The following is a 10598-nucleotide window of genomic DNA, read 5'->3' on the forward strand; positions in this document are numbered from 1 at the left end:
AAGTAATGTTCAATAAGAAATGTATAGAAGTACAGGTATATACTAATAAAACACTTTTATTTACAAATTAAAATGGTAGTGTCTGGCTTGTGCATATAAAAGAAACACTCAACACATTAAAGTCTGTTACAAAAGTGTAAACTATTTTAGAAGTAATATGTAGTATAGATTTATGGAGGATCACAATTAAAAAGTAAAGGATAAGAGTTCTCACACAGGGGTTGATTTGACTTTCATTTCACGTAAATGTCAGCTGTCACCAAGCCTCTCGTCTAGTCCCTCAGAATCCACTATACAGCCTTGTCTATGGTAATGTTTTAGCAGTTCTTTCCATACAACGTCACATTTTAGCAATTGTTGATTTCCTAAAATAGAAAATCAAAATTCTACACATAAAATGGCAAAAAAATACCTTCGAGAAAGTAATATAGTCTAAGGCCTTTCAGAAAAAATGACAATACGGAAAAAAATGACACTGGGATGTCCATTTAATGTATTACTGAATAATTTAATGTCCAAAGCATCAAAGTCTGGAAATCTCTCGGTCTAATATTTCGATGTAATCAAGGATCTATCACACACAGAATAACTCTTCATATGCCACATCATATAAGGTTACAGGTTGTAGTGTCACTGCAGGAACTTCGACCAGAGAGGCTTTTTTCTGGTTCAAATCCCGTTGGAACAATGTTTCTCTTCCTTATTATTCTCACATCTTTATAACTAATATTTGATATTTAAAACCCGAGAACTTAAGAAATTTGTTTCTTATACATGTAACTTGAGTTGCACATTTATTGATGGAAAAAGTATGTCACATTCATTCAACCGAAACGCATATCTCAGGGACAATAGCCGTATCATATGTGTCGATTGATAAAGATAAAAATGCCGTGCAAAAACAATTCACTCTTGCCTTTTAACTGTTTTATCAATTGTACAGTTTGATAATTTTTTGGGGGGACGTTGAGAAAATTTTATCATATAAAGAAGTACACACTAAAATGATCTATGATGCCATGTTTTCTCCAGGAAGTCTTCAAAGACAGTAAATTTTTAAGTGCACAAAATCACTGTTAACTTGCATTGGGAGAATACATGCGAAAAATGTTTTCAATTATTTGTAATGTTCAGAATACTTAATCTATTTTAAATTATATCATTTACTGTAGATTTCCATTTATTCAATATTACATCAAAGGGTACATCACTCTTACTGCATAAAACTACTTGTACCGTAGATCAATACAAAGTTTAGAGCTAGAATAAACTGAAATTTACATACTAGAGTAATTCACAGTCCGTAATCAATTTTCCAAAGTATTCTGAACATATTAAACATAATTGAAGTAATTGAATACTTTATTTGCATGTTTTCCCTATTTAAGTCAGAAGCAATGATTTTTGTTCATCAATTCTTTTTTCCCTGAGGGAGAATGGCCCTATGTAATAGATCAGCTCAATAGTTTCTCCTTCTTCCGATATAATTTTCTCGTATTAAAGTCCACAACACTTTCTTCCCCAGTAATATGTTTAAAGGGTACTTAAAGAAGCTATTCTATAGCCTGAAATTACAGCCCAAAAGGGTTATCGGTAACATTTTCTAAAAGAAAAATTCATGCGCGGACCTACATTGTCTTTGACTATTGCCCCCCCCCCCCTCCCCCTACAGTTTGTAACATTCTTACTCGAATCCTAACAGATAAAAAAAACTGAAATGAACAGCTACATTCTATTCTGGTTTGCTGGCTGAACGGGATGACAACAATTTATCCCCGATGAAGTTGAACTTTACTATCTTTTACGTAAACATACTGAATATTTGCTATTTCTGAGAATGAATCAATGCATTTTAATATTAAAATGCAGTTTATCTACCGTGCTTCCTGCAGAACAGTTATCCCCCTTTGTAGGAGGTTTCCGCGATCCACATTTTGAAATACATGTATATTATATTTTTATCATTGTCTTGATTACTTAGGCAATAACCTGTACATGAACTTTCTTTCCAGCTGTTAAATTTATCAAATCAATATCTTCTACCGTACCTATTATAATGAGTCCTTTCCTTGCCCTAGTAAGAGCCACGTTGATTTGATGTTGGTCAGTAATAAAGCCCAGGTTCTGCATGCACCATCCCAATGTTGGGTGTTCCTCTATTCTGTAGTCGGGGAGAGATCGCACAGTACTAAATATCACGTAATCCCATTCTCCACCTACAGATCAAAACCATTTAGGCAAATGTAGATCTGGGAACCTTTTCATTATGGAAGCCACGTGAAAATTGCTTCAATTCAGTTTCATCCGAAAAGTAGAGGATTATAAAGTCAGATATCCATGAAGATGTAGAGGATTTAAAAACTAGAAAACTTAAGTTTTCATTTTCCTTAAAAAGAAACTCCAACTTTTGACTAATTAAGTATTTTCCACATTAATAAACAAATAAACATAGGTACTGCACGCCGAAGTCCTCACAAAAATAAGTAGAACACGTTCTTATTGATACACTATAGCTTTATTTTAGCTTTAATTAACGATTTGTTGAGTTAATTTTCAGTCAAGAAACTATAAATCAAAGTTTATAAAAGCTGAAACTTAAACATGCCGTGAAATCACCACAAATCACTTATCAAAATAAATAATTTTATATATTCTCGTTTCTAAATTGTAATCAACACTAATTAATTAATTATTGTTACTGTTTACATGTAACATACACATTACTATCGTGTAACTACTCCTATAACAAAACATGAAGACGTATGACAACAACCACCCCTCATGATAAATTAAAGACCATGATTTCTGGAATTATAGACAATTACTTCTTCAATTAAAAATGGAACTTGGAAATTTTCGTATCTTGTGATATGTCATCATTCTCATTCTAGACGAGTACTAAAAGACTACATAGATATTGTCAATGAGGAACTCCAGAATCTTTTGAATATCGACTTCAGGCTCCGGGGCCATAAAACTTAGATGAACTCACTTTTGATCTCAGTCTCACTTTTCCACTATAAATTCCTTTTGTAAAAGTGAGACTGAGATCAAAAGTGACCTCATCTAAGTTTTATGGCCCCCGAACCAGGTCTTCCAACAATCTGTTAGAATTTCAATGGGGTTTAATTGTGTTCCTTTATAAGTCGACATCTTTTATATATGTATATCTTTTATAAAACAGAATTTATTTTTAAAAATATATATACATAAGAGGAATTCTCTTGCTGTAAACTTCAATTCGAGATTTAGATATATCGACGACCTTTTCTCAATGAACAATAGTTACTTTCACTAATGAGTCGACTAGATATATCGAAGTTAACTTGAAATTAAAGAACCACAGAGTCTACAACGTCTGTTTCATATCTGGCTGTTATACTGACTATATAAGTTACTTACAAACTAACAAATAAACAATGCAACGGACAGGATTTCACATTTTCATTGTCAACTTCCCCTACTTATGTAGAATAATTCCACTATGACCTGCATATGGTGCTTATATCTTCCATCTGATTCGGTACACAAGTGCATGTGCTGAGTAAAATCAGTTTTAGCCGAGGCAAGCTACTAACAAATACATTGATGTTACAGGGTTTTCTACAATCTCGTTTAAAGTCTGCACTTCGCAAATGCTTTGGTCGCTATAATGACATTTGTAAATACACGTCTTTGGGTCATATTTTGACTCCAATTGTCAGTTTCCCTGAACAATACGAAGAGATCACGGCGGTCGACAGGGGATGCTTGCTCCACTTAGACACCTGATCCAACATCTGTGCTTGCAGGCTGCAGAGGTCTATATTTTTGCCATTTTCAGGTTTGCACTGTTTACAGGATTTATGAGATTAACCATAGTCTTTTATCTTCACCTTTATCTTATAACCGATAGAGTATATATACATGTATTTTTCACATTTCTGATTTTTAGTTTTGGGTCGCTATACTGGTAATTAACAACTGGAGCTGCTCTAACTCGATTATTAATACCCCCATTTGGACACAATTCTAAAGCAAAAAAGAAAAATCTAGGTCAGATGTCAATTTACATGCAATCAAAATTGCACATATTGCAGGTTTGCTTTGTATCACAAGTAGAAACCGCCAAAAACACTGCCCTTAGAGTCTGTTAAGATTTTCTTCCTTGTCAACATCATTTACAAATTGGTACTTCATATGTACTAGTATATGTGTTAGCATTGTTCATAAGTAAATATGACTAGTATTTAACTTTACTTAAAAAGACAGGCGGTATTTTTTCCCCTCTAGAAATAATTATGGTGAGAAATTATCCGGTTTTATCACACCTAGTAAAATAAGATAAAAAAAACTACCAGAAGTAAAATTAGTAGGATTGCCTTAAATCGTCAAATTTTTAATTTTTTCTTCTCAAAAGCCTAAAAATAAGTTTTTCAAGGCGAAATTGAGAAATATGCTCTATAATTTTAATAAGGCTATAGTGTCCATCGTATTATGTATTCATACGTCTAGTTTGATTTAAAATCGAGATTTATTTGTCCTATTGCAAGTAAATTTACACGCAGTTTCCTGATGCTTTTTTTTTGGGGGGGGGGGTGGTTGGGGGGTTGGGGTTGGCAGATACCTTGTCTTATGTGCAAATTTACAGTAATTTTCATACATTGCTCTAGACATCCATAAACGAAAATCGTCCACTCCCTTTTACATTTTTTCATGTAAAAAAGAACCAGAATCATACGAATGTACATACCTTGACTGGATACCACTGTATTTACTTCAGCATTGTCGAAACCTTTCTTCTGAAGTGCTTCGTTTATTGCATGGCGCTGTGCATTGTATTGCGTCAGAACTCTAACTGTTGGTGTTGCCAACTTTTCTTGCTTTACCAGAAAAGTATACACTTTAACCTACAATAGAAAAGAAAAGAGAGATTTAATTAAGTGTCTTTGTTTATTCTAAAATAACTTCATTTGTAAATCAAGGGTTATTGTCTGGCAATAAGAAAAGCAAACAACTAGATTGTTTGCTTGGATAAAAGAACTTTACCACATGTTCCACTTCCGCCATATTGCTACGTGACTGCTGATTTCCTTCCTCCGTGGCCACTGCCAGACATTTTTCTTCTCCCTGTACATGACAAAACAGCAGAGGTATATCCGACCTCTTCCACAATGAAAGTTGTTTCTCAGTGTGCCATTTTTTTGAGCTTTCAGTGTTTAGCCTGTCTTTGTAAAATTGTTTTGATGGGAATTCGCAAATTTTCGGATTCTGAAATAAAATGATATTCTCTGAAAGGTAATCAATAGAACAAGAGTAATAAAACTGGGTTTGTTTAGATATAAGAATCAACTTTCTAGGACCTTGCGAACATACCATACGGTACTGGGACTTTCAGAACACTGCATTGTCAGAATACCGTTCAAATAAAGTTTTGGAAAGCCCCAGTCTACCAGCCTCGGGACAAATGATGATTGGTTGAAGTTGTTTGTGATCTCCAATATGAACTACTTGTTCTGCTTCCGTTGCAATAATTGGAGCGATTGTTTCTGGTTCAGTGCACATTCCTGCTTCGTCAATAATCAATTGAAAGACCTTTCCTTTTGTAGCTTTAAGAAGTTTCGGATTTGTTGCAACGGAAGTTGTGCAGAAAATGACGTCATAATGCTTGAGCTCTTCCTGAGTAGCTTTGCTGAGTATCTTCATATACTCAATAATCTTTTCAGGATCAACTTCTTCTGGATTTTTTTGAAAGAGTTTATCTAGCTGCTTTAATTCTGATGCAAATGGTTTACCGTCTTTTCTTACCAAGTTATGGAGTGAAACATCTGCTAAGTCCGGGTCGGGTCGGTTGTCTCTACAAGACGTCCGATTGATGTAGTCCCTGCCTGGTATCGGATAGACCGTATTTTCTATGGAACTCCCGTACATTCTCACCATATTTGGACAAAGGTTTTTTGATCTCAGCTCCAGATGAAGTTGTCCTAAATTTTGACAGAAATGGTAAATGACTTTACAAGAATATATTAAAAATGCCTGAAATTAAATATAATAAAAGAAGTTCGAAAGCAAAAACATGAAGTTTAACAAGTCAGAAACAAATCAAACACATACGCGCTACTAAATCAACAGACTTGTTGGATGGCCCGCAGTATACGACTTGTTTGTGGTCACCACCGCTTTTCCGATATTCCAAATTAATTTTTACAAATAACAATATGAGCTTTATTCCTGTTGAAGTTTTCCCCGTACCTGTAAATAAATAGGATTAGTTTTATTTGCAAACTTCGTTGTTTTCCTGGATTTATAGGTAATTTCTTTGTGAATTTGTGATATTTATAAACAAATTTCTATCTTAAAACTCAACCTTTTCACTCCTCTTTTAAAAAAAATAAATCTGGTTACTAGTATCGTAAACTTGTGTCTTTCAGTGTCATTAACCTGGAGGGCCTTGTATCAATGTAAATCGTGAAGATAGTGCTTCTTTAATCGCTGTTGACTGTTCATCATTGTTTCGCAGAAAATCTTCTTTGAACCTATTCAGTTCTTTAAGTTTTCCTAAGTTCAAGTGTCGATCATCTGGAAAAAAAATCTGCTAAATTAAGGATATAAATTATGAAATTTATGTTTTTCTGCGGTTGTCCAACTTCTGTGACTGTGTCGAACTCACAGGGAAAAAAAAAACTCAAAATATTTAAATAAATATCCCTGGTATTGCCGTTATACCGTACACATATTATCAATTATTTGCAATTTTACATTCTAGTATCAGTTAAACCACGTTATTATCCGTATTACCACTTGTCCTCAAAAGTTACTGATTAAATACTGATATATCTCTTAAGGGTTCAATTTTAGAGAACTTCGTGGGTATTTCTAATAATTACCCAGTTTAGGCATCACTTCTCTCAAGGCTATTGACCTCGCCAGCTTCGTTGCATTATCAAGTTTGTTCAAATTTATTTCAATACGTCTGTCAAATAAAAGAAAACAAATTCTGAATATTCAAATTTACCTAATTTAACATCCATCCACATTTTCACCTATCCTTCTAAACTTACCTCTCTGAAATTGACATCTGAAGTATTTCAATTGTACAAATACAAGTCGTGGCATCAATCATTGAAAATACTGGTTTTTTACTTTTTTTATGCAACTGGAAATGCACTTTAACCTCGCTATTGTCTTTGTTTTTTTGGATAAATTTTGTTTCTCCATGACCAACCCAAATCCATCTCTTGTTTGGCGACAAATTAAAACCATCTTCAGACGGACAGCCATTCAATATCTCGCACCGAATGCATAGAAAGTTCCTTTCAAAAGGAACAAATTTACCATCCTTGTCTGTTTCTTCCCATTGAAAATCCAAATCTCGCTGTAGACAAAACTTTTTCTGTAATACGAAAAAGCCATCTCCAATGTTAGAACTGCAAAATCTGATAGGTAAATGATTAATGACTACCGATAAAGACTTTGTTGCATTGGTTATGGATTCCATTCGAAATATTTCCGACCATACTTGAATGTATTCACCTGGTTTCATTCGTCTGTTGCCTGCATGTCTATTAGCATAAGCTCCAAAGAACTCAATTGGATCAGACATGTGTTGAATACAGCATTTCACATTCCTTGAAATTTCCAACAGATGAATAGTTGGCACCATTTTCCCACCTTTCAGCTCAGCTCCAAGTTGAAGAGGAATAACTTGACCACGGTTGAAAGATAAACTAAATTCTGTGCACTGCTGAAAGATAATACCATTCTGTTTTTCAGAACTAGCAACAGAATTTGTGCCACGACACGCGGCTACAGTGGGCAGAAACTCTTTATGATCAAAATCATTCTCCAACATTTGAAGGCTTTCATTCATCATAGCGTTTATAAAACTCTTCCATCTCCCAAGGGAAATGAAATTTACTTTGAGATGTGGATTTAACTTTACAGAACTATTTGAAACAGACGTCGAAGAAATATAAATTATATATATTCCAAGAATATAATCGTTGTAACCAGGATAACGTGAGAAGATGGTCTGTTTTATTATTTGCTGCAAATGATGGTTTTGAATTTACCTTCAGTAAACGAAACTCAATTTCATTGCATGATATTGATAACAATCTGAATTCTGGGAAGCATACAACGAGAGATTTTTCAGTGGCTGAAATGACCAACGCATGAAATAAGCGAGGCTTTTTTTTGAAGCTGTCTTCCTAAATTTAATAATTGGCATTGTCTTTTGAATTCTAAATTTCGACAACCGTTGATTTTCTTACACAACATATCAATTTCCTCTTGTGAGTATGGCGAGGGTTTTTTGTCCAGCTGTGCATGTACTAGTCGATGGATAACTAAATCTGCATAACGGCGTATGGGAGATGTAAAATGAACGTACGGATTAATCCTTAAAGAAAAATGGTTACCATCATGACGACACAATCCGGAACAGTTGTAAATGGCTGTCTTTTGGAAAGCTTTCCATGATTCATATGCCATGGCTTGTTGTGGATGAACCTCATCAGTACCAATTAGCCTTTCTACATTTTTAAACTTTCCAAAGGAAAATTCCAACTTCATTTTTTTCCAAATGTACTTTTGCACTGGTATCTGATTTGACATGTTATCTTCGTGAACGCTTTCTATTGATAGCACTTGATTTTTCGGTAGGTTTTGTTGTTGTAACGAAAGAACAAAATTGGCAAATACAGGATTATTTTTTATCCATGTTTCCATTTTACAAGAAGATGGCTCGCTTTGAGTGCGAAGAGGAACACAATCTGGAAATGCTCCGTGTAGTAATTTTGCCACGAAACTATTTGCATGTATCACGTATTCTTCTACCATAATACGCGCATCTAACGATTCATTGTATTCATCATAGGATTCAGAGAAATACTGTTTAAAAGGAAAAGATAACATTCGTATTCCCAAGCGTTTGCAACGCATTTTCTTCGAAATATTATGCAACAGAATTAGTTTGCTCTGAAAAGTCTCATCTCTACTCTCATTATTTGATAATAACTTCTGAACTTCTTGATATGTAAAGGAGCGCCTTGACTTTATATACGTTCGTTTTATTTCTGTTTTCTCTTCTATAATGTTTCCAGACTTGTCTATGACGAAGAAAACTGACAAAGTTTTCCTTTTTTGAAATGGAAGAAGACTGCATAAACCTGTTGCAATCGGTTCTGGGAACATATGATATGCACGATACTCTTCCCCGGGATTAAATGTGGTTGATCTTTCCTGTGCCTCTAAATCTATGTCGTCATTCTTTTTAACTATGCTTCCAACGTCTGCAATATGGACGCCAACTTCGAAATTTGAATCTGCAATCTCCTTTATGCTCAATGCATCATCCAAGTCTTTTGATCTTTTATTATCAATGGTAAATACCTGGAGATTTGTCAAATCTTCCCTGTTTTCCTCTAACTCGATATCAGGTTCTCGTTCTATTTCACTCATTTTCTCTATCGTTTTCTGTTTGTAGAGGACAGATACTTTGTTTTCCAGACAAATCAGATTCAGACAAGTCTCCAAACTATAATCTGGGTCATGAACTTTGATTATAGCACCCAAGGGAAAAACACCTTTCCACTTTATGAAACAAACAAGAAAGACATACTCTTTCCGTCTTGACTGATCTATGATTTTTGTTTCTTCCATTATGAGCTCTTTTGTTACTTTGTTGAATTTGTACACGCAAACCTCTGGTTTTCGTGTTCTCTCGAAGTTTTCCTTTAACGGATAAATTTTCGGCACTGTTTTACATACGGGAATCATAAAAGGATCATTCATAGTGCAAACAAATACAGGATGTTTTGGAATTGATTCGTTCCTTTTTGTTATACATATAACCTTCCCATAGATTTTATTTCTAAACTGTTTGTTTGGATTGTCAAAGCTATTTAGAATTTTCACTACAACTTCATCTTCATTGAAGGCTTTGGCACACTTTGATCTCCCTGATATTTCTATTTCCATTTCGCCGTCCATTGTTGTACAGACTGCTCTGTGAGCATTAAAAATTTCAATTTTACAATGCTTGTAGGTCTCTGGAGACTTTGCACAAAGCTCGAGACTCTCCCTAATATTCAGCATTTTGTCGTACATTTTTATTTCTTTGCAGTAACGTTCTTCTACATAACCTTCTGACAAGTCAAGCCCAGCACTGAACAGGGTTTCGCTGATATCGTTATCATCCAAGAATTCATTACTGTAGTGATTGCGTGATTTGTTGTAGAAGTCGTCGGTCGTTCTCTGCTCATAATCGAGTTCTTCATTATTGACTTCCCCCGATGAATCGTCATCACTGAATGATTCAAATTCTGGATCTGATTCATTTGACATTCCTGCTGAGATCTTGGAAACCGTATTAACTGTTCTTACTTCGCTGAGAAATTGTCTCTGTAAAAGATACATTAACTTTTTAAAATATTAAGATTTTTTACTTATTAGGATTAATATACTAGTAATGAATGAAAGACTTTCTTTGGTTGTTAGTAAGAAAATAAATGTTGCCAATGTCAGAAAAAATATATAACCTGTGGAAGGGGGTTATGTAATTTTTTTCTGCAATAGATGCAACGTTATACTAACGAAGAAAGAAAGACATTTTATTG

At 34.4% G+C, this 10598-nt stretch overlaps 3 protein-coding genes across 3 annotated transcripts; all 3 read right to left on the reverse strand.

Moving 5' to 3' along the window:
• Positions 1 to 42: 42 nt before the first annotated feature.
• Positions 43 to 6508, reverse strand: LOC133177101 (helicase with zinc finger domain 2-like). The gene is made up of 7 exons (XM_061312194.1): positions 6421 to 6508; positions 6094 to 6231; positions 5356 to 5963; positions 5029 to 5250; positions 4733 to 4889; positions 2049 to 2216; positions 43 to 365 (listed from the first exon to the last, which is right to left on the reverse strand). Exons 3-7 carry the CDS (start codon positions 5356 to 5358, stop codon positions 250 to 252), a joined length of 666 nt encoding a protein of 221 aa, XP_061168178.1. The 5' UTR covers positions 5359 to 5963; positions 6094 to 6231; positions 6421 to 6508; the 3' UTR covers positions 43 to 249.
• Positions 5374 to 8043, reverse strand: LOC133177059 (helicase with zinc finger domain 2-like). The gene is made up of 4 exons (XM_061312149.1): positions 7041 to 8043; positions 6867 to 6952; positions 6421 to 6558; positions 5374 to 5963 (listed from the first exon to the last, which is right to left on the reverse strand). The coding sequence occupies exons 1-4, from the start codon at positions 7850 to 7852 to the stop codon at positions 5374 to 5376; spliced, it is 1626 nt and encodes a 541-aa protein (XP_061168133.1). The 5' UTR covers positions 7853 to 8043.
• Positions 8044 to 8130: 87 nt separating this feature from the next.
• Positions 8131 to 10326, reverse strand: LOC133177060 (helicase with zinc finger domain 2-like). Its single transcript, XM_061312150.1, has one exon. The coding sequence runs from the start codon at positions 10324 to 10326 to the stop codon at positions 8131 to 8133; it is 2196 nt and encodes a 731-aa protein (XP_061168134.1).
• Between the last annotated feature and the right edge of the window lie 272 nt (positions 10327 to 10598).

The sequence above is a fragment of the Saccostrea echinata genome, unplaced genomic scaffold (genome assembly GCF_033153115.1).
Source record: "Saccostrea echinata isolate AGI-Se365-2 ecotype Australia unplaced genomic scaffold, CSIRO_AGI_Sech_v1 ptg000086l, whole genome shotgun sequence".
Taxonomy (NCBI): domain Eukaryota; kingdom Metazoa; phylum Mollusca; class Bivalvia; order Ostreida; family Ostreidae; genus Saccostrea; species Saccostrea echinata.

Bases quoted from the DNA above. Each gene is read 5' to 3' on its own strand.
- LOC133177101 (XM_061312194.1), bottom strand. The intron at 4,890-5,028 runs GTAAAGTTCTTT...TTTCTATTGTAG, and splicing joins TGGCGGAAGTGGAACATGTG to GTTAAAGTGTATACTTTTCT. The intron at 366-2,048 runs GTACGGTAGAAG...TTTCTATTTTAG, and splicing joins GAAAGGACTCATTATAATAG to GAAATCAACAATTGCTAAAA.
- LOC133177059 (XM_061312149.1), bottom strand. From the start codon at position 7,852: ATGATGAATGAAAGCCTTCAAATGTTGGAGAATGATTTTGATCATAAA. The intron at 6,953-7,040 runs GTAAGTTTAGAA...TTTATTTGACAG, and splicing joins CAGATGTCAATTTCAGAGAG to ACGTATTGAAATAAATTTGA. The intron at 6,559-6,866 runs GTAATTATTAGA...TTTTTTTTCCAG, and splicing joins AGAAGTGATGCCTAAACTGG to ATGATCGACACTTGAACTTA.
- LOC133177060 (XM_061312150.1), bottom strand. From the start codon at position 10,326: ATGTCAAATGAATCAGATCCAGAATTTGAATCATTCAGTGATGACGAT.